The sequence below is a fragment of the Delphinapterus leucas genome, chromosome 9 (genome assembly GCF_059928025.1).
Source record: "Delphinapterus leucas isolate spDelLeu-1000000601 "Yukka" chromosome 9, BTC_Dleu_Yukka2, whole genome shotgun sequence".
NCBI lineage: Eukaryota > Metazoa > Chordata > Mammalia > Artiodactyla > Monodontidae > Delphinapterus > Delphinapterus leucas.
Genome location: NC_143137.1, coordinates 61,341,154 through 61,368,921, shown reverse-complemented (window position 1 = coordinate 61,368,921; position 27,768 = coordinate 61,341,154). Strand labels below are relative to the sequence as shown.

Genomic DNA, 27,768 nt, shown 5'->3' with positions numbered 1-27,768 from the left:
TTCAGCTATTATCGCTTCAAATATTTTCTCAGGTCCCTTCTCTCTCTCTTCTCCTTCTGGGACTGCTATAATGCCAATGTTGGTGCATTTAATGTTGTCCCAGAGGTGTCTTAGACTGTCCTCATTTTTCATTGTTTTTTCTTTGTTCTGTTCTACAACAGTGATTTCCACCATTCTGTCTTCCAGCTCACTTATCCATTCTTCTGCCTTAGTTATTCTGCTATTGATTCCTTCTAGTGTATTTTTCATTTCAGTTATTGTATTGTTCACCTCTGGTGGTTCGTTCTTTAATTCTTCTAGGTCTTTGTTAAACATTTCTTTAATCTTCTTGATCCGTGCCTCCATTTTTTTCCCAAGATATTGGATCATTTTTATTATCATTACTCTGAATTCTTTTTCAGGTAGATTGCCTATCTCCACTTCACTTAGTTGTTCTTCTGGGGTTTTATCTTGTTCCTTCATCTGGGACATAATCCTCTGCCATGTCATTTTGTCTAACTTTCTGTGACTGTGGTTTCCATTCCACAGGCTGCAGAGTTGTAGTTCTTCTTGCTTCTCCTCTCTGTGCCCTGGCTGCCTAAGAGGCTTGTGCAGGCTTCCTGGTGAGAGGGACTGGTTCCTGCCCATGGTGGGTGGAGCTGGGTCTTTTCCCTCTGGTGGGCAGGGCCAAGCTAAGGGGTGTGTTTAGAGGGCTGTGGGCTCAGGAAGACTTTAAGCAGCCTGTCTGCAGATGGGTGGGACAGTGTTCCTGCCTTGTTGGTTTGGCTTGAGGTTTCCCAGCACTGGAGCCTACAGGCTGTGGGGTGGGGGCCATGTCTTTGTAAGAAAATGGTGGCCTCCAGGAGGGCTCACACCAATAAAGTATATTTTAATAGAAGTAATTTACAATGTTTTGTTAATTTCAGGTATACAGCAGTGATTCCATTATACATACACATAAATTTTTTTTCAGATTCTTTTCCATTACAGGTTATTACCAGATATTGAGTATAGTTCCCTGTGCTATACAATAGGTCCTTGTTGTTTACCTATTTTATATATAGTATGTACTTGTTAATCCCCAAATCCTAATTTATCTCCCCCCAGCCCCGCTATCCCCTTTGGTAAACCATAAGTTTGTTTTCTATGTCTGTGAATCTATTTCTGTTTTGTAAGTCAGTTCATTTGTATCATTTTTTTAGATTCCACATATAAGTGATATCATATGATATTGGCTTTATCATACTAAGTAAAGTAAGATAGAGAATCTCTAGGTCCATCCATATTGCTGCAACTGGCATTATTTCATCTTTATGGCTGAGTAATATTCTAGTGTGTGTGTGTGTGTGTGTGTGTATATATATATATATATATACACCACAACGTCCTTATCCATTCATCGGTTGATAGACATTTAGGTTGCTCCCATGTATTGGCTAATGTAAATAGTGCTGCTATGAACATTGGGGTACAGGTATCTTTTTGAATTACAGTTTTCAGTTTATACTGTTTTCAATTTATCATTTTACTTTGAGAAAGAGAAAAAAAGTGTTGGTGTCAATGAATGTTTACTTAAAAAAAGCTGTTTGGGTTTCCAGAATTGTTAACAAGAAATGTGCTCTTGTTAATATTTAATGGTACAATTTTAAAAGTTCAGTTAATCAAAGTTTAATTCAACAGATTAATAGATTGGTCAGAATCTCCTCTCTAATTCTGTTTTTAGGAAAGAATGCAAATGTTGTTAAAGAAAGCTGGAAAAAAAGAAAAAGAAAAAAAACATGAAACTTCCTGAATGTGTTTTAGGGTTAAAAATAAGATTCAGTAAAATTGCTTGTACATTCTATACCTACAGTACTTTACAACGATAACCTGTATTGAGGAAAAGGACCATGATGCTTGATAAGGAGAGGGAAAAAAGTGTTCCCTATGGAATTCTTAACTAAGGAATTGCAGAAGAGTCAACCAACATATTTTAGCAATATTTTTCTTAGTGAGGTATTTAGTATAGAAAAAAATTATGGGGCAGGAGGGATCTACAATATAAATGTAGGTAGCTATATATTCTTACATTACTCGTTAAGCAGTTCAGTTAGTATGTATTTTGCATTTCATTAGACTGTTGTATGTGTGGTTAGTAATGGGAATTATAAGAGCTCCCTTTCGCAGAACACCTATGGTGTGTTCAAGCTTTATGCTGCCAGGCATTTTACAGACACCATCTAAAACCTAACACAACCCTGCAAGAGGCATACAATTACTATTTAACTGGAGAAGGAACTAAGGACACGAGAAATCAAGGGACTAACTCCAAATCACACAGCTTCTAAGTGAGGGAGCCATTACAAACTCTGGCTGCCTCAAATGCACCAGAGCATACAAGCTTTGTCATAATTCATATTTTAATTATTAACACTATTAAAGGAAATATTTATCACTAACTAGGTGACTTAAATCATTTAACCTTTCTAGATTTCAGGTTTCTCTTCGGTAAAATGGAGTTGGCTAGTTGATTTGTAATGTTTTTCCAGTTTTCAAAAAGTAACATTGATTTATATAGAGTAAGAAAATTAAAATGGACATTTTTACAATGTTTTTTGTTAAAAATAGGTCATTAACACTGGCCTTTACTAAATCTTGTGATGATGGGGATCTACCTTAAGATGTTCATGTGATTTCTCCCAAATCTCTAGTCTTATTAATCCAGGACTAGTGATCTTACCATTTTCAATGTTATTCCTTAAAACTTACATATAAGAGGAAATTTCATAATTTTCTCTGGACTACAAAAACTATGTACTTAAATCTTGGCCTTTCAAAGAATCAATAACTTGCACTCAGATATGAATAATGCAAAGAAAACCATTTTTCTGATCTGAAAATAATAAAAATATCAGCTTTTAAAAATTCATGTTTATTTAAATATCTTTTATAGACAAATGAAAATACTTATAAGCATATTTATAACATGGTAGACATACATATAAATGAAATGTATAAGTAGACAAAATTTAACACATAGACAAATTGATAACATGCTTACATTTGGCTTTAACATTGGCTGTACATTAACACGGATGTTGAAAAAAAGACATGTTTTCACAAAAACTGCTATAAAATGGTCACATTTGTCTTAGTAATAAGTTAGATTTCTTAGACTGATGTTTTATGAAAACTATGTGAAGCTCTAATTTAATCATTCACCTCATATGGTAGCATTATTTGTAAGTGAAGCATATTTCTGTCAATAGAAATGTACATTTACATTATAAATATAACATTTTATCAAGACCATGCCACATATATTAAACCAACATGCATGACACATTAAAACTTGAATAATTCACGTACCTTTATGCACAGTATTTAGTTTTGCTATGGCACTCTACCTTTGTGAAACACATAGTTAAGATTTGGCACAGAATCAATAAACTGTATTGCCACTAATCAGAACAAATGTGATTTAAATTTTCCATGGCATAGAAAATGCTCTATCACAATTTACCTCTTCCCTTTACAGTTTATGGACCAATGGCAGTTTTCTGGAATAAATAACAGGTATTCACGAACTAAAAGTCCTGTTTAGGTGTTTTGCCTACGCTCTAACTGGAAATGAGTCAGTTGCAGTAAAACATTTCCATCTGTATTGTGGCCAATGAATTTCTAAATAAGGGCTTTATCAGCAATAATACATATCATTATGAGATGCTTTTCTTTGGGAGGCAGAGAGGTTGAAAGGAAACATGGATCTCTTCATAAACCAGGAACATAGGTGGTAAGGAGAACAAATGCCAACTGAGGCAGAAGCAGGGAACGTTCTTTGGAAAGCTGGTGAGAGAGCAAACCGTGAAGTAGCAAAAACCAAAGGCAGGAACTCAGGACTCCACCAAGGTGGAACAGACTGCCACGGGATTAAGGAAACCAAAATCTGTCATTCAAAAGAAACAGTATCCAGAGCATTCTTCTTACAGCATTCTTACATCAGCAAACTACCATTGCTTTCTAGGAAAAGTTGTAAATTTCCACATCAATGTCTAAATCAAGACTGAAGAAATTAAGCTAACTGCCAACTTTTTTTCTGAATTCATTAATAAACACAGTGGAAGGAGAAAGGGGATAACATTAAGTAAGTTTCTTCCAAACCAGAGAAGAGAAATCACACTCCCTCTAAGTGGAGACTTCAGTTTCTTGTGGTAACTAAGAAAAATGCCTCAGTTCTTTTTCACAGTTTTTCTAAGATAAATATGAGGTGTTGTATTTTGAGAGACCGGTTGACGGAATCTACTCCTTTCATAAAACCTTGATAAATTAATATTTGTATTTATTATTAGGGGGAAAAGGAAGTAGTAGATCTTAAGTTTACTTTTTATACAAATATGCTTTATTCTAAAAAAAATAGAGCAATGAATGTAATATTATTTGCTTTATGATCCTTGCTTTTCTGAGGGCCTTTAAGGGCCTTTAAACAGGGAAATGTCAAAAAACATCACACAGGTTAAATAAAACAGGCAAACTTTTGTCTTAAAGCTGTTAAGGTGCAAACGGACATAAAGATTACGAACCATAGAGCACTGAGTTTTCAAGAGTGAAATCATACCAAAACCTTGATAAGTTTTCGCTGACATCATAGGAGAGTAAGTGGTCGGGAAGGTCACTGATGGTGCCCTGCACGGCCAGCACATGCGGGGCCAAGGTGAAGGGTACGTCGCTCAGAAGCTCGGCCATTAATGAGCTGTTTTCCAGAGTCTGGCCTGCCTTATTTTCCATCTCGGGGCCTGCTACAGTCACACTGGATGAGTTTTCTTTGCCAATCTAAAAATACATATATATTTAAGTCATTTAGACCTTATGGACTTTGAGGTTATATGGCGTTATCAAAATGTGGCATTAATATATCAAAGTGATTGAGAAATGTGGAATATATAAACATTCCCAGATTAGAACGCAGCTATTTACTTACTTGAGAAATAAATCCATCTATATCTCTACTAGGTTTTATTTATTTATTTTTTAAATTAATTAATTAATTTTTGGCTGTGTTGGGTCTTTGTTGCTGTGAGCGGGCTTTCTCTAGTTGCGGCGAGCGGGGGCTACTCTTCGTTGGGGTGCATGGGCTTCTCATTGCGGTGGCTTCTCTTGTTGTGGAGCGTGGGCTCTAGGCGTGCGGGCTTAGTAGTTGTGGCTCGCCGGCTCTAGAGCACAGGCTCAGGAGTTGTGGTGCACGGGCTTAGTTGCTCCGCGGCATGTGGGATCTTCCCAGACCAGGGCTTGAACCCATGTCCCCTGCATTGGCAGGTGGATTCTTAACCAGTGCGCCACCAGGGAGTCCTCTACTCGGTTTTAAAATGAATCCTAAGCCCTACTCTTATTCAGATGGACCACCTACGGGCCCCTCCAATACAAATGGGCCCTCTTGCTGTTTCGCTAGCCCAGATAATGTCCACAAAGTCTTTCTCTGCTTTTCCAAATCTGATGTCAGCTTTCAGGCTCCACAGAATCCCCAGCTTCCCTCTGAAATCTTATATCAACATAGTTCAAAGTGACCTTGCTCACTTGAGAATGACTATGGGACAAATTGCCCAGGATATTATTTGGCATTTCCTTTACATGTCCTTGCTAGTTGCTGTTTCACGTGCTTATGTCTTATCCCCAACTAGAATCTAGGGTCCTTGAGGGCAAATAATCTATTTTACCTATCTTTGTATTCTCTGTCTTTCATACGTTGCTGCTTTACCCTAATACATACTTGGGAATTTACCTCTAATGTGTACCGTACGTAGTGGTTGATAACCTGCCTTTCGCTGGAAGTAAAATCCTATGTTATGTAAGTTATTAAAAGAAGAATTGATACATCTTGTTCAATTTCTTTAAAGTTGGTATGTCTTGCATACAGGAGTTTACCAAAAGACATGCAGCACTAGGGTGTTCATAGTAGCACTCAATGCAAGCCCTGAGCTGGTAGAGTGAGCTGGTATCCATTCATCAATAGTAGAATGGATAATAAACAGAAGTATATTTACAGCAATGAGAATGAACAACCAACCTGCCACTACAAGCAGCTGAAACCTAACTCAAACCAGGTCAGGCAAAAATTTATTCCCCCCCCCACCCCCAGCCTCATGCAGAATCAAACTCCCGAGTCTTTACAAGGCCCATTGTGATCTGGCCTCGGGTACTTCTCTGACCTTAGCCCGGCTGGTCTGCCCTTGCTCAGGCCCCTCTAGTTCCACTGTCTCCTTGCCGTGGCTCGTGCAGTCTGCCTGCTTCTGCCTCAGGCCTTTGTTTTCCAGATCCTCCGCCCAAGAGGTTCTTCTCCCACATAAACACAGGGCTCTTTCCCTCCCCTCCTTTCCAGTGGTGGCCCAAATGTCACCTTCTCAGTGAGGCCTTTCCTGACTGTTTCATTAGACTGTTTCCTGCCACCTTACCTCGTCCACTCCAGCATTCCCTGCCTGCCTCTCCTGCTTCTGTCCTCTCCATAGTCCTTGGCACCTGGTTATAATGGTATATAATTTATTCTGATTATCATGCCTCAGAAGCTTAAGGAGTTTTTGTCTCTCATGTTCACTGCTATATCCCAAATGCCAGGATGAGTGTCTAGCGTTCAGTAAGTATTTGTTGAATAAATGAAAGCAGACAAGACTTTTGCCTGAATAGGGCTTATATTATAATGGCTATAAATGCAGATAAATTCCTATCTCTAAGTCTAGAGGAGAATGATTTTCTGTGTAAGAAATAACAATTTTGTAAAACTTTTTATGGAAGTGCAAAATACAAACAGAAATGGGGTACATCATAAGTGTATACCTGGCTAAGTTTTTTGTTTTGTTTTGTTTTGTTTGCGGTACGCGGGTCTCTCACTGTTGTGGCCTCTCCCGTTGCGGAGCACAGGCTCCGGACGCGCAGGCTCAGCGGCCATGGCTCACGGGCCCAGCCGCTCCGTGGCATGTGGGATCTTCCCGGACCGGGGCACGAACCCACGTCCCCTGCATCGGCAGGCAGACTCTCAACCACTGCGCCACCAGGGAAGCCCCGACAAAGCTTTTTAGACAGGTCCATTCAGGCAATGAATGGATAGAATCTGCTTCCTGAAACCCGACTGGGATTTAAATAGTAAGTGTCCCTGGGTCAGCCGAGAGCACAGGTATCAGTGAGTAATGATGCCACAATTCCAGCTTCTTTAAAGGGCATCACTATACACTGGTTTCCTGAAGACTACAGATGCACCAGGGCTTTGGTTACCATGGGCCAGCATGGCAGAGTGTTTAAAAACACACAGCATAGAGCTAGACTACTTGGGTACAAATCCTGCCTACTACTAAGCAAACGGCCTCGGACACGTTATTCAGCTTCTCTGCGTCTGTTTCCTTAGCTGTATTAGGAAATCAGTAGTAGTACCTATTTCATAGAATGGTTATGAGAATTATACGAAGTAATATAAGTAGTAAGTAATTTATGAGTAAGTAGAATAACGCTTAGCACATGTTAAAAGTCAGTGATAAATAAAAACTTTAGTAATGTCAGACCCCTCTTGGCTTTAGATAAAGTCTAGGATCCATCCATTTCTTTTGGGTTTTTTTGACATTCACAGATGGTTCAAACAATCTTACCTTCCCCTCTCCTCTTATATCTTGTCTTCTCTCTTAATCTCATGGGCAAATGTTCCCTAGATCTGTTGATCGCACTCCATACCTGAACTTTCTTCTCTTTCTCCCTTGAGTACAGAATGTTCTCCAGTTTCATTAGCCAAATCATCCTTTCTTAAACAAAAGCATTCTTAAAATCTCACCTTCTCCACTAAAAAGGAGATATGTTAACCCGGAGCGCTCTGCTTTCTAAACATACAACTTCTAAGGTTTACCTCTCTGGCAGCAATGGTTATTCCTTTGTTCATGCTTTTATTAATGCTCTTCCCTTTCCTTTACAAATCATTCTTGTCTGTCAGAGCATAATTCCTTGAGGACAAGACTATATCTAGTATAATAAAGGAATTGAGCCATGTGGTTTCTTGTTCAAGGTCTCCTGATAAAACTGCCATATGCCATAAGCAGAAGGGGGCTGCTTCATCCACCTGGGCCTCAGTTCTCTATTCTGTAAAATGAGTGGTGAGGGGCAAAAAATGATGATGATGGTGGTGATGGTGACAGCAACTAGCGTACATTGAACACTTTGTGCCAGGCTCCATCTAAGCGGTCTAAGTATATGAACTCATTTAAGTCTTGCAACAGCACTGTAGGGCGTGTCCTATTACTAGTCTCATGTTAAAAACAAGAGAACACTGAGGCACAGAAAGGTTAAGGAAGTTGTCTCAGGTTACACAGCTAGCTAGTCTGTGGTAAAACTGAGAATCAAACTCAGTGATCTTGAAAGTTCTGTGTTCTAAGGTCTTGTACCTTTCAGCCATGCTTTGGGTAGACTGGCTGACTGGATGAACAAAGCCTCGAAAATTTAGGGGACAGTACTGGAAAATATGACAGTTACTAACATAGCATCTTGGCTTAATTTAGAAGGAAAAAACGACTCTACTAGCTTTTACCTTTAGGAAGAAAGGATTGAGAAAATCATTAAGGTGATAGATATTAGACTGAGGAAGGATGGAAAAGGAACTATAACTTAAGAGATATTTATCCCTGGAAATGAATCTACCAGTAGCCTGGATAAACCATGGGGAAAACACCATGGACAGTGAAACAAGATTGTCTATGAGTTGATCATGGGTGAAAGGGAGAGATAGGAAGGTATGTGGGCATGTACTACAGTATTCTTTCTACCTTGGTATATGTTTGAAGACTTTCCATAATAAAAAGTTTCCAAAATTTAAATTAAGTTAAAAAACACTGTGGACATAGTGTTCCACTAAATGCCTCCTAGAAGGCTCTGAGTATCAGCGGTGCTATATGTCTTACTCCAGTATCTATTTCTTAACCGTTGGCTAGAGTGCCACGTTCCAGTCTCCAAGGAGGCTGCCTGCCCTCTTGGCAGCAAGGGTGAGTGCCATGATGCAGCTGCTGTTGGCATGCTGAGAGTTGGAAGGGGAGAAATTATAAGACAAAATAAGAGTAAGTCACAAAGAAAATGGGAGTCAAAATTCAAGGACCCTACACCCACTAACCCTGATCACTGAGTCCCTAGCTTGGCAGCCAATGGCACCAGAGGTGGGGGGGTGAAGGCTGAGACAGGTGCATGAGTCCCCCTGCAAAAAGCAGCCTTCTCTCTTAGACACAAAGTCTTTCAATCTTTTTCATTTGCATAATACAATGGGTCTTTAAAGGGAAGAATGAGTATGTTAACCACAATGGAGCAGGAAGAAAAGAATCAATTAACCTTATGGTTAATAGCCAAATTTAAAAATAATACTTCAAATATTATGTTCATAAAGCATACTTGTTACTTTTGTGATTAATCCTGTTCACAGAAATGCTGCTATGATAATATTCTTGAATGTAAGTTCCTTCATATAATCTAGCTTTAATACTTCTTTTTCAAATGAACGTTTGCCCTTACACGGGTGAACATGAGTATACCATGTCAGAATCTTTTTTCATCTCAGGGGGAAAATAAATTTCCTTATCTGTATCATGACAACAAACAAAGTTTACAATTACTCAGCTGTTTTCATAAAAATTATTTCTTGTTCATCAGTTAACCTGTTAAAAATGGGCTGGCCAGAGCTTCCGTGGTGGCGCAGGGGTTGAGAGTCCGCCTGCCGTTGCAGGGGACGTGGGTTCGTGCCCTGGTCCGGGAAGATCCCACATGCCGCGGAGCGGCTGGGCCCGTGAGCCATGGCCGCTGAGCCTGCGTGTTCCGGAGCCTGTGCTCCGCAACGGGAGAGGCCACAGCAATGAGAGAGAGGCCCGCGTACCGGAAAAAAAAAAAAGGGCTGGCCAGGTTTATCTTGGGTTCCTTACATTCTATTATCTTTGTTTCGAATAATTCAAAGTGGTTTATAGGCACTATTCTTCCCTTTCTTGCAGAAGGGCTGTAAAAATTCATGAGGTTCAATCTGTAAAATCTTCTTAGAGCTTAGGAAAAAACACACTCCAAGAGTACAAGGCACATCACACTTTTTCGTAAAGTCTTAGAAAAATGAAGTCACTTTCCCAGAGCAACAGAAGGTTCGTGGCATCCTTGTGAACCTCACTCTTGGGTGTTTGGAAGCAAGGAAATGGAGGTTTAAGAACAGACTACTACATTTTTCCTGGCACAGAGGCTCCACTAACCGCCATGAAATCTATTAAGGGGAGCCAACTTTGCAAACGTGCTAACAATTTGGAGACTTCATCTACTTAGCCATACCAGACTAAAGTATGAATAGTTTATTAATATGAACATCACCTGTATTTGGCATCTTTTAAAACCTCCTGCCTTTTTCTGCAACCCGTGTCTCAGATAAGTAGAGATAAAATAGTGTCCTATAAAAGCAAAATACTGAAGCATTGAAATTTAGAAACCAGCCTTAACCCCAACAGTAACAGAACCTATTAAAAGAACATGAAACCAAGTACAAAACACCCATCTATCACATTCAATTTACATGCAAAGAAGGTAGCTATATCAAGCATACTTCTAGGAAACGAGTTATAGTAAGAAGAGGTAATATCCAGCTCTGGCCATCTATGCCTTTAAATTCTACGTCTATAAATAAAAGACACGTTCCCTTGAACAATAGCCTGAACAGGGAACACCGTCACTTTATCTCCTCAGATAACTATCCATTCTATTTTGGCTTCAGCTGCTATCTGCTTGCATTACATCAGCGTCTCGATGGGGGTGGGGTAGGGGGCAAATCTGAGTCAGAAGCATCAGGGGACAAGAGGTTAGGAAAAGGTGATACAAGTAATGGCACAGTTAAGGCAGCACTCAAGCTTCTTACTTCTTCTAAGAAGTTACTTGCCAATAAATGTCCGGCTAGCTGATAAAAGCCAGAGGATTGGGCTCTTCCACCTACGTAAGTCCTAAGCAATAGTCTCCTTTCAATTGGGAGAAATTATATTGCAAAGGAAGAGACTATTTCCTGTTTTCTGCCAATCCCCACTATCCAGAACAGTCATACCTGCACATGACAAGCACCCATTAAATATTCCGAATGGCACTGAATCTGGTCCCCTTGTTCCTCATACCCTAGACTTGATTTTTAAATTAAGGGGTTGGTCCAAAGAAACAAACAAAAGCCCAGAATACTTTACCACTGATACAGATAAATTAGGCAGAAGAGAGCTGAAGTCACTCAAAACTTCTGTGTTCCATGTGACTTGGGCTCCTAGTTCAAGGATACTGCATATTTTGGTAGCAAACTAAGAGGCTAGGTTAGAAAGCAGGTATTTTCTTTGCTCCCTTTTCTTTCTGATTTATGACATCATTTCAGTTTTCATTTCTTTTGTTTCCTTATTTGCTCCCCTTTTCTCTTTCTTTTTTCCTCAGTGTTTCCACCTGCTCAAGCTTCCTGATGCTCCCGTCTTTCTTTAAAAAAGAAAAAAAGTTCTCCTGACTTCCTCTTTTCAGAACTCCAGCTGACTGTACGTGAAGAAGGAGAAGCAAGCCGGCTGTCACTTGCTTCTGTAATCTGTTCCATGTATTCTTGGAAAAGTGGCTTCACTAAAGCCAGAAAATCTTCTGTACTAGCCAACTGGAGTGGGGGAGCAGTGGGAATAGGAAAGAAGAGCATTTTAGGAAATGAACCTGGAAGAAACAGTGTGTTCAATGTGGGATCCTGTTTCATACTGGCTTTGAAAATACAAAGGGCTGTTGCAGTGATTTTTTTAAAAAAACATTTAAAAAGTTTATAAAAATTCGTGATCTTTAACCTTAAGCTGTCCAGACATCTCCTATTTCCCCAGTAAGCCTCCCCCATTAGTTCTTTACAGCACGGATTTCACCCCTTCTCTTCTCTCGCCCGACATCATCACCTTCCTCCTTGCTGTCAGCAGGTGGTTAGCCTCCTACTTAATAGAGAAAATAGGAACCATCAGCTGAGGATCTCCTCTACCTGCTGTATCCAAAAGACTTATCTACATTTGAACCCATCTGTGCTTCCCTCCTGCCACAAAGGGCAAGTTGCCCTCCTCCTACCCAAAGCGAACCCTTCCCCGGTGCTCCACGTTCATCTTGTCCCCACTCTTCAAGGACATGGCTTCATCAGTCAGAAGCTCCTCTAATTGCTCATCTTTCATATAATCAGTTCACCATTTACAGAAAATTCTCCTCAAGTCTATATGGCCCATTGACATCTCACCCACTGAACTCCCCTCCCACACTATCTTTCTACTCTGTTTCTCAGCCCAGCTGAGACCATTGCTGACACTGGCTATCTGCTTCATTCCTCACCCACTGCCATCGGCCTCTGTCTCTGCCCCTCCACTGCCACTGATTTCTCCAAGGTTACTCATAATCACTCTTTTGCTGAACTCAGAAGATGACGTGAAGTGCTAAACTTACAGGACCTCTTCGTTGCACTTAAAACAGGTGACTCTTTGAGTTTTTATTTCTTGGCTTCTGTAACACTTGTTAGTTTTTCCTTGTGTTTTTTTGCCTATTTCTGAAATGGTATTTTCCAGGGCCTCATTTCTGTTCCTTTATTCTTAGTCTCAACATGCTTCCCTGCATGAGCTTATCCATATCCAAGGTGCCTACTGCCCTACTCTTCCACCCAAAGTACATAAGTATGTTGATACATGTGTGTGTACACACACACACACACACACACACACACACACACACCAGTCTCGAACCCAGCTTTCTATCTAGAGCTCCTAACCCATATGTTCAAACCCTATTATACATTTTCTTTCAGATATTCAACAGGGATCTTAACTCAGTGTGTTCTAAACCTTGCTCTCATCTTTTCCCTAAGTCTACCCCAAACCTAATGCTCTCCTAATAAATATTTTCTGTATTGGTGAAGGGTACTAACACAGTTGCCCAACACAGAAACCTGAATTATCTTCGACTTCTCTTTCCCTCTCACTTCCTCTATGCAGTAAATGACAGAGTCCTACTGACTTTGATGTTTTTAATGTCTCCCCAAGTCCATCCATTCCTCTTTAGGTCCACTGTCACTCTCTTAGTGCAGGCCACCAGGGCCTCCTGCTGTGAGTGTTACCAGAGCTGCCCCTATACTACATTCTCCCTATCACTGGTGATGTCTAAAACCCACGCTCTTCCTTGCTTATAACTCCTCAATGTCTTTGGAGAAAAGCACAAACTCCTTATCATAGCATATAAGGTATGATCTGGCCTTGCTCATCCCTCCAGTTTCTTTTATTACCGTTCTCTAAGCTCTTTACTCCATTTAAATGATTGCTGTTATCCAAACACGCCAGGCTCTCTTTTTAGCTCCGAGCCTTGTCTTATTTTCAATTACTTTTGCCTAAATTAGGACATCTTTCTCTCTTTTACTACTCCCTTCATCTTGCCTATAGGATGCACTTCAGGACTCTTTTAGAAAGATTTCCCCAACTAACTCCTCAAACCTGGGCCATGTCCCTGTCCGTGTGTTCCCTTAACAGTCTGCATACCTCTCTCACAGTATATATCATAGTGGGATCGAATTCTCTGTCACCATCATAAAACTATGGACAGCTCAAAGCCAGCGACAATAGATTTCCTCTCCATTTCCCTAGCAATCAGAGCAATGCCTGGCTCATGACAGGTGATCAATGCATGTTTAGTGAATGGCTAAGTAATTTAAATTTCTTCATATTATGTTAATCCTGGATTTCTGCATTTGTTTGTTTGCTCCTAATAAGACTTTACCACCTCTTTTCCACAATATCACTGACATGTGATACATGTCAGACAGAACTTAAAACTAGTTGGAGACCCCAGCTACATCTATTTCTTGAAGAAAGAGATGGGTTGTTCTTCACTTGCCAAATGAACCATTTCACAAATACGCCTTCCAAAGGAAGCTCAATGTGGTCCTGCCACAATAGAGATGAAACTGTTTGGGAAATATTTTTACCAGAGACCTACCTTTCTTTCACTGAGAGAAGGACAGAAGCTAACCTTAGCTACTCCAAATTCCCCTTAATCAACTGTCTTAGTCTCTTCAGGCTGCTTAGACTAGGTAGCTTATAAACAACACAAGTTTGTTTCTCTTGGTTCTGGAGGCGCTGAGGAGTCCAAGATGAAGGTGCTGGCAGATTCAGTGTGTGGTAAGGCCTGCTTTCTGGCTCACAGACTGCCCTCTTTTTGCTGTAACATCAAATGGCAGAAGGGTCCAAGGAGCTCCCTGGGGCCTCTTTTATAAGGGCCCTTATCTCATCTATGAGGTCTTTTACCGTCATGACCTAATCACCTCCCAAAGGCCCAGCCTCCAAATACTCTCACACTGGAGATTAGTTTCAACATGAGAATTTGGGGGGGATGCAATCAGTCTATAGCTTCAACCTGCCTTGCTTAGGAGCCAGTATTTCTCCACAACTATGTGGTACAGTCTGACGGAGCTGCAGGGGAGCCTGTGCTTGGGGGCAGGGGTATGGGGTACAGGGCCAGCAACAGGGCAGCAGGACTAGGTAAGCAGTGTAAGGGGAGGAAAGCCTGAGAGACGACAGCTGAAGAGGTGGGTAGGAGAGGGGATGGGGAGGTAAATGCCATTTATTTAGTTTCTGTTCACCTCTGTTAAAGAGAAAAGCCTCTTTCTTCTTTGGTTTCCATAAAGACGGATTTTTCTTTAAGCACCCTGGCCTTCTGCCCACCCCCTACTCCTCCCCAAGGAGGTAGAATGAGTTACCTGGTTGGTGGAAGATAGCCAAGGATCCATGTTTCTAGATGGGGGAAATTGAACCACCCAAGATCCTGAGGCCTGGGGAAAGTCTCTTTCTCCTTCTCTCTCTACTTGGACTAGGGGAGACAAGTAACCTGGGTAAGAGTGCGTGCTGTGCTGGCTTAAACTTTCCCCACAGTCTAGACGTGGGTTATTGGGACCCTGGAAGTCCATTTTAGCTGTCACACTAAGCTGCCTCCTCCAACCTAGGCTCTATCAGTCAAAAGGGTGAGCGCCATCTTGTTTCTCTGTTTGCTGGCTCTTTGGTCTTATTTCTCCATTGGCTCAGGATGCAGGTGAGGAAAAGCAGTGCCCTGTATTAGGACGTTAGGACCCCACCGATTTCTACTTCCCAAAGCAACTCCATGTACAGTAAAAAAGAGAGGCATCTTAAACACACCGAAAAATAGAAACAAACCAGCAAAAACAAAGTCATGCAGATATGAAATGATCTGGAAATTTAAAACATAACAAAGTAGGGCTTCCCTGGTGGTGCAGTGGTTGGGAGTCCGCCTGCCGATGCAGGGGACACGGGTTCATGCCCCGGTCCGGGAAGATCCCACATGCCGCAGAGCGACTGGGCCCGTGAGCCATGGCCACTGAGCCTGCGCGTCCGGAGCCTGTGCTCCTCAGCGGGAGAGGCCACAACAGTGAGAGGCCCGCGTACCGCAAAAAACAAACAAACAAACAAACAAACAAAACTTATGTGCCCTATAATGCTCTATGAAACAACTTATTGGTATGATTTTATCAGTTTCATAATTCAGTTAAATCTGTGAGATCAGAAAAGTTCTAATCAGAATCTTGGAAAAATGGCAATTAATATTTGCTTAGTGCTTTACATGGTTTTTGAAGTTGTCTCACATACGTTATTTCACTTGAGCCTCACAACCCACTAAATCTGATTGGGAAGCTATTGTTTCTATTCTCATCTTCCGAGGCTCAGAGTTTAGTGATTATCTAAGGTCACACCACTACGAACTGACAAAGACTTGTACTCAGGGTCTCCTGACTTAGAATCTGATGTTCCCACTCCAATATAAAGGTCATCATCAAGAGAAATAATTTTAAAGTTTACCTGTCTGGTTGTTTTATTTTTTAAAGAACTTAAATTTAACAATTTCTCTATGGACAAGTGTTTTCTGGAGTAGAGGATGAAGTTCCAAAAATACAGACTGTGCCACTCTAGAAACAGCATTTAAAGTAACGGTTCAGCTAAGCATCTTATTACTAGGTTAAATCTATCAAGCTGGATAAAAAATGTAATAGCTTAGAAACCTGCAGCATCTGATCACCGCCAAGGTTACACAATGGCTTAGGCTTTTGTGCACAAATTCTTCAAGCTTGTTATGCACCCCACAGTTTTGAAGAATTTGATATCGCTTATTAGTCACACTGGAACCTACTTAACTTCCCATTTACATAGTTTTATTTATTTCAAATATCTATTCAACTTCTTCAGAATGCAATGCAACAAGATCATATTTTTTCTAGGTAATTTCAAAGGAAAACAATGAAAAGTGATCTTGCACATTTCCTCAGCACACTGAATATTAATTTCATTGTAATGATTTTCATTTTGTGAAACAATAAAGTACTTCAACTGTCTGCATATATAATCAGAAAGAAAATGGAATACTTTTCTATTTTTAAAGCTGGTAAGAGAATATAAATCTATATACTTGTTTTTATATAACTAGATGTTTAAATGTATATCATTAGATGTTTATAATTAGATATAAAAACAAATGTTTTATACTTATATAATATTGATTGAATGGAAATAATACCATAGGATACTAGTAGGAAATAAAAAAAGAAAGTAAATCTAAAAATATTAAGTAATAGCTATATGCTGGCTTTTTTGGCATGTGCTTTGATGAAATGAACATTTAATAAATGTATAACCTAAGTATAATATACCTTTTTAAGAACATTTAGAATTTAATCAATTCATGTTAAGGTTGTTGTTTGAAGACAGAAAGCTAATCTGTTTTGCTGCTCTTTTAACTGCAAAATTTATATTTTGTCATTGTTTTATCATTATTATGTAAAAACATAAATACATAATTTTTAGTATGCACTTCAAATTGTCATGTTCATAGCCAGAATTCAAAGACAATTATCAGTAGGATCTCATGCTCACACTGCATATAAACATCTTTCTAATCTCAGGAAACAAATAATTCTTTAAGAAATAGAAAAATACTAGTTAAGAAAAGCCTTAGTTTCTTTGTAAATTGAATTTGATGTGTGGAATGGTCCACACACTTGAAAATACTATGGTTGGTGAATACACAATTGTACGTTTTCACATACAGATGCAAGTGAAAGAGAAATGCATCATACCAAGTTGAGTACAGAAATTATGAAGGTAGGCTAATTAAATTCCACTCAGAGGGCATTTGGGTGATAGTGTTACCAAGGTGTGCTGTACCTAACCCAGAACTCCACTAGAAAAACAGTGTTTGGAAAACTGAAGAGGTGAGCAGAAAGCTGTGTCACTTGACTTTGGCTCTCATTTGCAAAAAGGTTATATTTCAAAATAGAAGATGGGGCTGGAAAAGTAAACACAGCTGTGTTTTCTCCACCCCAGTGTGAGAATGAAGGGGCTCTTAGGAGTGGCAGGAGGCTAAGTCACTGCTTGGTGCACACTCAGAGCCCCAAATAGAATGCTATTATTTCATTTTATGGCTAACTCAGGATAATATTTTTTATTGTGGTAAAATATACACAACATAAAATTTATCATCCTAACCATTTTTAAGTGTATAAATTCAGTGGCACTAAATACATTCACAACGTTGCACAATTAACACCATTATCCATCTCTAGAACTTTTTTATCAGCCCAAACAGAAACTTCATTCTGCTCTTGATAATAAGAAACAAGCATTTAGGAGTCAAATACGAAAAATACAGGCAGGTACTAATCTTTTAATAATTCACCATTATATTACTAAGAACTCTGACTATATTTTCTCAGGCCAATGAGTCCACAACAGAGGTGAAATCCTATATATCTTCAATAAACAGATGTAGGAAAATTATTATTATAGTATTCATATTATAATTAGAATAACAATAAATAAGATAAAACATATTAAAATTATCTTGAATGTCAGTACTTGAAAAAAGGCAAATTAAGTTGTACGAGCTGAACGTTGGTAGAGAATCTGAAAGGTACTTCAGAGCACTGTGAAGATTGCTGGTGTAGGTTTGTTGTGGGGTATTTTAATTAGAAGTATTTCTAGGAAATCTGGAGAGCTGTGTTCATTAAGGTTTTTTTGTTTTACTCCCATAAATAGTAAGGTAACATGGTAGAATTTTCCCGAAGTTAAGTGGCAAAATCTGATAGAAGGGGTATAAGAAAGATGTATGTGCATGAAAGAAAGCAATTCATTGGAAGTAAGAATGACTCGTTATCAGCAGTGAAAGTGAGAGTACAGTCCATCTGCTAAGTGACAGAAATGGAAGATGGGATGTGATAGGAAGAGCGTCACACAGCTCCTTTTTGGCCACCAGGAGACTTTACCATGGATCAACTTGGTTTTCACGATTGCCAACCCAGGGAGCAGAGAGGCCTCATGGAGGGTGGGAGGAAGAAGTAGCACCATGTAAATCTAGGACCCAGCTATTTGCATGGTGGTTCTTGGTAATCTGAGCACTAGTTTCCAAAGATCTAGTATTTCACCAAAGTTTCTAGGTAGTCAATTTTCAGAACACAGTACAGATTTTCCTTTAGCCTTCTAGAAATAATTCCTATGGCTTCAACTGCCAAAGTGGCCTAAAAATGAACACCTGTAATTTCCAAAAGTGTTCTTAAATGTACAGATTCTACACTCAGAATCCAACAGAGCTCTGTTTTCCCCTCCTAGGCCTTTTTTGCAGGTGAGTTGATGATGGGAATTCTCTGAAGAAAGTAGATAATTTATGGCTACCCATGAGGATGGAAATAAGGGTCTAGATTATGAACTCTGATATATACTAATAAGTAAACTATATTAGTTACTAGTGACTAATTATATTAACTTCATTTTGGTTCAGTCCTAATGTTCTAATAGTGTACTTATGTCTACTACCACAGATAGTTCACATTTCATGAGCACTTATTTGCCAGTCACTATTCTAAGGTTTTTACCTGTGTTATCTCATTTAATTTTTCCATTTAAGAGATGGGAAATACTGAAACGCAGAGAATTTAGTCTAACTCCAGAATTAGACTTTTAGCTGTTTTTCTATTCTGCCTCACAAGTACAACACAGTCTAAGGAAACATCACTTTGTGCCTTTTAAAATGTGGTGTAATTGCTTCTAAAGACCAAAAACGTATCTTCTCCTTCAGAAAGGGTTGTAGGATACTGTTCTAATAATCATACTTTCTTTTTCTTTCAAAACAAAAACAAAAGCACATGGGATGGTAAGATACCAATTAAAAAAAAGAAAGGAAAAAACATTGGGTGTTGTATTATGTCTCATTTTTATATCTAGCTGGATACGCTAATTCTATGTGGATCTTAGAAACCCTGAAATTATAGACTGTTCAGACTATTTTAATCCCTAAAAGCACCGTTGTGAAGCCTCAGTAATATATTTTTAAAATAACATTTTTACCTTAACCAAATATATTCCAGTTAAATTTAAGAACCTAAAGTAACCACATACTGTCCTTTGTTCAATGAAGATGACTCTTCCTGAAACACACCCTCTGTGGTCAGTTTTCCAGTGACAGGGACTGACTGCATTCAATTGCCCACATTTCCCAGCTCATGGCACTTGGTGAGCAACGGCAAAAAGGTGCCAGGTGGCTGGAACCTGGGTTGCAATTTGTTCTCAGGAAACAGAGAAGATACGTTGCCTTTAACGGGCCCAAACACATGATCTGGGTCTACTTAACATTATTCTTGAACCAACTATGCTAAGAGATTATATCACAGGCAAGAGAAGAGAATGAGAACATTTCCGGGACTCAATATAGCTGCAGACTTCTGGGTGGACCCTTAAATGCAGAAAAAAAGGGAAGTACATCATCACTATTTATGCCCAAAGTAGCACAAATAAAAGTGGTGCTTTCATGCTCAAAGTGCACAGTTGATTTTAAAAAGGCCCACGAGTGCATTTTTACTTCCTATTTATTCAATTGCTTTGAACTAAAACCTAAACAAAAATTGATTAAAGTGTTGTAGTTCAAAATAGAAATTTCATGGTGATTGCTTGAAAAGATCTGGATCATCAACTAGAAAAAGTAAAGCAAATCACAAGTTTTAAAAACAATTTCAAATTACTGAGTAGCTAATCACTGAGAAGAAAACAAAGAATATTTTCACTTGCACAAAAATGTACCCAATTTATGCTACTCCTTCAGTTATCTTTTCCGCAACCCAAAAAAGTTAATCTGTTTTTGAAAAGAGACCGGGACAGACAATATACATAAAGTGTATGCTTTTTGTTGCATGAGGTTTGTACTGTCTCTTAGTATGATTTACATGAGCTTAGGGAAAATCAATTAATGTCATACATCACATCAATAAAATAAAAAATAAAAACCAATATCATCTCAATAGGCTCAGGAAAAAAAATGTGAAAAAAATCTAATACCCCTTCATGATAAAAACACTCAACAAATTAGGAACTGAAGGGAACTTCCTCAACCTGATAAAGGACATTTACGGAAAAGTCAAGCTAATATACTTTACGGTGAAAAACTAGATGCTTTCCTCCTAGGATTTTGAACAAGACAAGGATGTCCACTCTTACCACTTCTATTCAAAATATTACTAAAGGTTCTAGTCAGGGTAGTTAGGCTATCAATAAACAACAACAACAAATAATAGATAGCATCCAGATTAGAAAAGAAGTAAAATTATCTCTCTGCACACATAACATGACCTTATTTATAAGAAAATCTAGGAAACCCACCGAAATACTATTAGAACTAATAAGTTTAGCAAGGTTGCAAAATGCAAGATGAATATACAAAAATCAGTTGTAGTCATCTGTAGAATCAGTGCTATCCCTATTAGAATCACAGCTGATTTCTTTGTTGAAGTTGACAAGCTGATCCTAAAATTCATATGGAAATACCAGGTATCCAGAATTGCCAGAACAATCTTGAAAAAGAAGAACAATGTGGGAGGACCCATACTTTCTGATCTCAAAACTCACTACAAAGCAACAGTAATCAAGACAATGTGGTACTTGCATAAGGATACACATATATATTAATGGAACAAAAAGTCCAGAAATAAACCTGTGTGTCATTGGTCAACTGATTTTTGACAACGGTGCCAACATCATTCAATGGGGAAAGAACAGTCTTTTCAACAAATGATGCTGGGATGCACAGTCACATATAAAGGCAAATTGGAGCCTTACAACACACCACATACAAAAATGAACTCAAAATGAATCAAAGTCCTATAAGAGCTAAACTATAAAACTCTTAGAAGAAAAAATAGGGGCAAATCTGCATGGCCTCAAATTTGGCAATGGATTCTTAAATATGACACCAAAGCACAAGCAACAAAAGAAAAAATAGATAAATTAGACCTCATCAAAACTGTAAACTTCTATGCTTCAAAGGACACTATCAAGAAAGTGAAAAGGCAACCTGTAGAAGGGGAGAAAATATTTGCAAATCATATATCTTATAAGGGATATGCATCTAGAATATACAAAAAACTCTTATAACTGAATAATTTAAAAAGATAACCTATTTGAAGAACAGAAAAAGGATCTGAATAGACATTTCTTCAAAGCAGATAAATGGCCAATAAGCACGTGAAAAGATGCTTGACATTATTAGCTGTGAAGGAAATGCCAAAAAACCCCCCACAAAACCCTCAAGATACCTACAGTGAAGCACTTCACACCCATTAGGATGGCTATAATCAAAAAGTCAGATAATAACAACTGCTGGCTAGGATGTGGAGAAACTGGAACTATCACACATGCTGGTTGGAATATAAAATGGTGCAGATACTTTGGAAAACTGCTTGGCAGTTTCTCAAACGTTTAAACAGAGAATTATCATAGTCCCGGCAATTCCACTCCTAGATATACACTCAAGAAAATTAAAAACAGGTATTCAAAAAAATACTTGTATATTTTTATAATAGCATTATTCATAATAGCCAAAAGGTGGAAACAATCCAACTGATGAATAGATAAACAAAATGTGGTATATCCACATAATGGAATATTATTCAACAATTAAAGGAGTAAAAAGAAATGAAATACTGGTACATGTTTCAAATGGATTACCCTTGAAAACACTATGCTAAGTGAAAGAAGTGTTACAAAAGACCACATATAATTCTACTTATATGAAATATTCAGAAGAGGCAAATCTATTGAGACAGAAAGTAGATTAATGGTGAAAATTTCACCTTTACTTCCAATAGATCAAAGCTACATCTTCAAGTAAAAGGAATACATATTGGTCATAGTGAGTGTTTTTTATTTTCTTGAACCCTCAATCAGACTCATATAGGAAACATTTTCATTCTTTTGCCAACATATTTTTGAAAATCATAAATCTATATTCATTTTTAAATTTCATCTAAGCAGTATATAATATTTAGATAATCTTGAAAAAGGAATATTGGAGATTCTACTATATCTAATGCACTTAAAAAACACTAACATCTTTATAAGTTCTTCCTCTACACTAATTACCATGGCCCAATTCCTTCTCTTCATTTTACTGTTAGCTTCATTGTAGTAATAATCATCCTTAGATACATGAACTTATTGAACTTATGGAAGAAAAATATTAAGCTCTTCTATTAAGAGATCCCCTTCTATAAAAATTTACCTTTCAAGTTTAGTAATTATAAAAATTTGTAGTATATTTATATTGTTTTGATTGATTACATATTACCAATAATTAAAATAATAATTCAGAAGAAATTTTCTAACACTTGGCCTATGGTCATAGTAGATATATATATACACACACACACATATATACACACACATATATATATATTTAATTTATACCAATATTTTTTGTTGCTAAGAAATATGGTATAGTAATCAATAAAAGACCTTCAAGATAAAGGATTAAACTCAGTGGATAGAAATCTGAGTTCAAGTAGAAAAAGGAATGATGTAAAATTTCTGATTGTTAAAGAGCCTGTGCATGTAGTTTTTAGATGGATGATGTCATGTGTCAAATTGCTATGGGACTTCAATTTCATTGGACATACATGAAGGAATGATAAAATAGTTTTATGTTTAAATGTCAATCTTTACAATATGTGGGAAATCCCATCCTTTGCAACTGTTAAACTTATGATAGAAAATTTTTATGACATCTTAGTATAAGGAGGTACATTGTTATTAGACTTCTTTTAAGAATAACTGGTCTAGAGTATATATACAAAATTGTTTTCTCATTTGAGAGATTTTGCCAAATTGCTCTCTAGAGTAGTTGTCTAGGCTTATACTGGCTGTGAGCATTTTCTTTTTCATACACCACCACCAAAACTTGGTGATTTTCAGGTTTTTTAATCTTTCCCAATCTGAATGAGAAAAGGTATCATTTTAATTTGCCTTTGCTCCCCAGTTCTAACACTCTTTGCTTCAATTTAATGCTTTAAGTCTCATCTTAAATACTATTTCCTCAGAGAGACCTGCTCTGTCCACCTCATCTTAGAGTAGATCCTCCCAAGTACCTCTAGCTGTTCTCTATCTCATTGCACGGGTTATTTCCTTCACTATACTTCCAATGACCTGATGTAATTTTATATATTTGCATATTTTATTTATTTATTTATTTATTTATTTATTGAGGTACACGGGCCTCTCACTGTTGTGGCCTCTCCCGTTGCGGAGCACAGGCTCCGGACGCGCAGGCTCAGCGGCCATGGCTCACGGGCCCAGCCGCTCTGCGGCATGTGGGATCTTCCCGGACCGGGGCACGAACCTGCGTCCCCTGCATCGGCAGACAGACTCTCAACCACTGTGTGACCAGGGAAGCCCTATTTGCCTATTTTATTTTAGATTAGTTTTTATCTCCTACTAAAATGCAAACCCTGTGAGTCAGAGCCCCTGTGCAGTCAATTGTATATGTAGTACATAGCAGAATACCTGGCACACAGTAGACACTCAATAAATACTGCTGAATGAATGAGCGTTTCTGGGCTGAGTAATGGACTGGTGTTATCTTCCACCCTTCCTTCAGAAGACCTCCCACAATCCACTGGCACCATAATCCCTGCCTCCTGGTCTTCCCCTTGGCTACACTCCTTAATTTTATTCTGGATGAACTTCTATGTGCATACCGCCACAAATGCTTTTGCAGTGAACTGTGTTGAACTGTAGAAAAGACAACATAAACATACTGGATAAGGGCTCCCCAGCTATGTGATCTTGGAAAAGTTGCTGTATGTTTCTGCACCTTGGTTACTTAATCTTCATATGTCTCAGTTTCCTCATCTGTAAAATGGAAATAAGTGAGCCTACTTAGTGAGATGCTGTGAGAAATGAATAACACCAATAAAGCTCCTTAATATGGTTCCTGGAACACAGTAAGTAAGGACTCAGTAAATGTTAGTTATTATTTCCTTGCCAACTGTAATGAAATTTGAAAATATAAGTTAAGTCTATCTGCCACATTCAGTATTATCCTAAATATCAACATAAGGGAAATACGTTAAGAAATCCAGGTAATATAAAATCTAATCATAACTTGAGTAACAGGTAGACTAATATCACTGTAAGAATCTGGCATACGGAGCTTTTCAAAGAACAAGAGAAATTATTTTATTATCCTTGCAAATTGAGAAAGTAGTATAAATAGGGCTGGCAGATATGACAGACTTGCCAGGGTACATACAGCTTTTTAAAAACCTTTCCTTCAGAAATACAGATAATTGACCTAGTAATTTTAAAAGCAGTCTTTACTTTCTAGTTATCTTTTTCATTAAGTTTGATGACTGGATAATAAAAGAGCCAATAACAATTTTTTTTAACATCTTTATTGGAGTATAATTGTTTTACAATGGTGTGTTAGTTTCTGCTTTATAACAAAGTGAATCAGCTATACATATACATATGTCCCTTTTTTTAACATCTTTATTGGAGTATAATTGCTTTACAATGGTGTGTTAGTTTCTGCTTTATAACAAAGTGAATCAGTTATACATATGTTCCCATATCTCTTCCCTCTTGCATCTCCCTCCCTCCCATCCTCCCTATCCTGCCCCTCTAAGTGGTCACAAACCACCTAGCTGATCTCCCTGTGCCATGCGGCTGCTTCCCACTAGCTATGCATCCTACGTTTGGTAGTGTATATATGTCCATGACACTCTCTCACTTTGTCCCAGCTTACCCTTCCCCCTCCCCATATCCTCAAGTCCATTCTCTAGTAGGTCTGCATCTTTATTCCCATCTTGCCCCTACGTTCTTCTGACCATTTTTTTGTCTTTTTTTTTTTTTAGATTCCATATATATGTGTTAGCATACGGTATTTGTTTTTCTCTTTCTGACTTACTTAACTCTGTATGACAGTCTCTAGGTCCATCCACCTCATTACAAATAACTTAGTTTCGTTCCTTTTTATTGCTGAGTCATATTCCATCGTATATATGTGCCACATCTTCTTTATCCATTCATCTGTCGATGGACACTTAGGTTGCTTCCATGTCCTGGCTATTGTAAATAGAGCTGCAATGAACATTTTGGTACGTGACTCTTTTTGAATTCTGGTTTTCTCAGGGTATATGCCCAGTAGTGGGATTGCTGGGTCATATGGTAGTTCTATTTTTAGTTTTTTAAGGCCAATAACAATTTTTATAATGATTTCCTGGCTGCCAAACCCAAGTGGTAGAAACAAGGCAGCATTCCAGTCAAGATTTCACCAATTTCTCCCTTTCCCTTCCTGTAACAATGCTCAGAGAAATAACTTCTAGCAAGCATTTCAGTAATAGTAACCTTTATTCAGCATATCCTTTATGGTCATTTTTGAGACCATCAGAAATGTCACTTGACTTTGCCTTCCTTGATGGAAGTACTATATTTGGTACTGAGTATAATTTTAACTAACCTGTGAACACTTTAGATACTAGACCAACTGCTGATGTAGGAACTAGAGACTTCCTGGAGTGAAACCACACATTCAACCCAATGACCGAATTCACGGGAATGAATTAACAATTGCCAAAATATATTCTCTTTTTGAAAACAGTAATATGTCACTTTATCTTGAGATGGAAAACTGAAAAACAGACTGACCATAAGGTGTACTTTGATACATTTCGTAGCATAACAGATTCTGTTAAATTCAGTTAAAGTCACTATGGAGGAATAAATAACACAGAGACTTGTCAAGCTGAAAGAGGTGTCAAACAGAAGAGGTGCTTCTGTTGCCTTTGCTCTTGGTGTCAAACCTAAAAAAATCATCACCAAGACCCATGTCCAGGAACGTACCACCTATGTTTTCTTCTAGGAGTTTTATGGTTTCAGGTCTGAGGTTCAAGTCTTTAATCCATTTTGACCTAATTTTTATGTATGGTGTAACATAGTGTTCCAGCTTCATTCTTTTGCATGTGGCTGTCCAGTTTTCCCAACACCATTTCCTGAAAAGACTGTCATCCCATTGTATATTCTTGCCTCCTTTGTCATAAGTTAACTGACCATGTGGGTTTATTTCCTAGCTTTCTATTCTATTCCATTGGTCTACATGTCTGTTTTTATGCCAATACCATACTATCTTGATTACTATAGATTTGTAAAAGTTGGAAATCAGGGAGCGTGACGCCTCCAACTTTATTCTTCTTTCTCAAGAATGCCTTGATTACCCAGGGTCTTTTGTGATTCCATACAGATTTTAGGATTGCTTTTTTCTATTTCTGTGAAAAATGCCATTGGAATTTTGAACAGGATTGCTGTGAATCCATAGATTGCTTTGGACATTTTAACAAAGTTAATTCTTCCAATCCATGTGCACAGAATATCTTTCCATTCATTTGTGTCTTCTTCAATTTCATTCATCAGTGTCTTACAGTTTTCAGTGTATAGGTCTTCTACTTCCTTTGTTAAATTTATTCCTAGGTATTTTATTATTTTGCTGCAAATGGAAAAAATACTACTGTTTAGATGAGCTTTTTAATAAAGTCTCATCTGTTTACATTGTATATTATAAATGTGATACTTTATGCCTATTGTATTTGTAATGAGAGTATCTCTGTCTATAAGTGTTGTAAGGATTGTGATATCTCTGATAACAATTAAAAACTTATATATTTCTAAGGAAAAGAAGATGTCCTTAATAAGCAGATTTGACCGAGAACTCTTACTTCAATGGTGGAAGATTTCTGGGAAAGAGGAGGAAGAGGCTAAAAATATTTTAAAGGTAAGAACAAACACTTGCTCTTTTATCTTCTCTTTGTACTAAGGTAAAATTGATAATATGAGATATTATGGAATATTATGCCATACATATATATTTTACGTATGTGTCATTCAAACCCGCACAACCACCCTATACATGAGTAGTATTATCCCTAATTTAGAGACAAGGAAAGTGAGGCACAGAGACATTAAATAATTGGTCCAAGGTCATAGTTCCTACACCACAGAACACCACTCTATACCGCTCTTAAAACTGAACTCTGGATGACTCTTCTACACGTGAGCAATTCTTTAGCTCAAATAAAGGCTGTTCTCACAATACTAACATAGAGAGTTCTAAAGCTTAGCAAGAGAAAATAACTAGTTGCCTAGCAATTTACCAAGGAAATATATAGCCTGGAGGCCTCACTTCTTACTAGTATCATTTCCTAGTAATATGCTAACACGATAGTATGACTACAGCTTACCCAATAAGAAATTGAAATTTATGACATATCTGTATTACAAAAGTACAAATGAGATGGAAAATTCTAGTATGGTATTTACTGGATCTTTTAAAAAAATATTTTCCACTGCCCTAAGTGTTCTGTTTGCAAGATTTTCATAGGGAAAACTACCTCCATCTTAAGAAAAGCTAATAACTGAAATTTCAAATTCATAAAAACAAAAGGAT

The 27,768-nt window shown here is 38.0% G+C and overlaps 1 protein-coding gene and 1 long non-coding RNA gene across 2 annotated transcripts in view; one reads left to right on the top strand and one right to left on the bottom strand.

Moving 5' to 3' along the window:
• LOC111181493 (uncharacterized) overlaps window positions 1–27,768 on the top strand; it is a 153,697-nt gene that overhangs the window by 111,179 nt on the left and 14,750 nt on the right. Inside the window, exon 2 of the long non-coding RNA XR_002646516.3 lies at window positions 26,995–27,096. This is a non-coding gene — a long non-coding RNA (uncharacterized LOC111181493). The remainder of the gene's footprint in view (window positions 1–26,994; window positions 27,097–27,768) is intronic.
• UMAD1 (UBAP1-MVB12-associated (UMA) domain containing 1) overlaps window positions 2,873–27,768 on the bottom strand; it is a 227,625-nt gene continuing 202,729 nt past the window's right edge. The window contains exon 4 of the mRNA XM_022586820.2: window positions 2,873–4,788. Coding sequence (XP_022442528.2) covers window positions 4,531–4,788 — 258 coding nt within the window. The 3' untranslated portion in view covers window positions 2,873–4,530. The remainder of the gene's footprint in view (window positions 4,789–27,768) is intronic.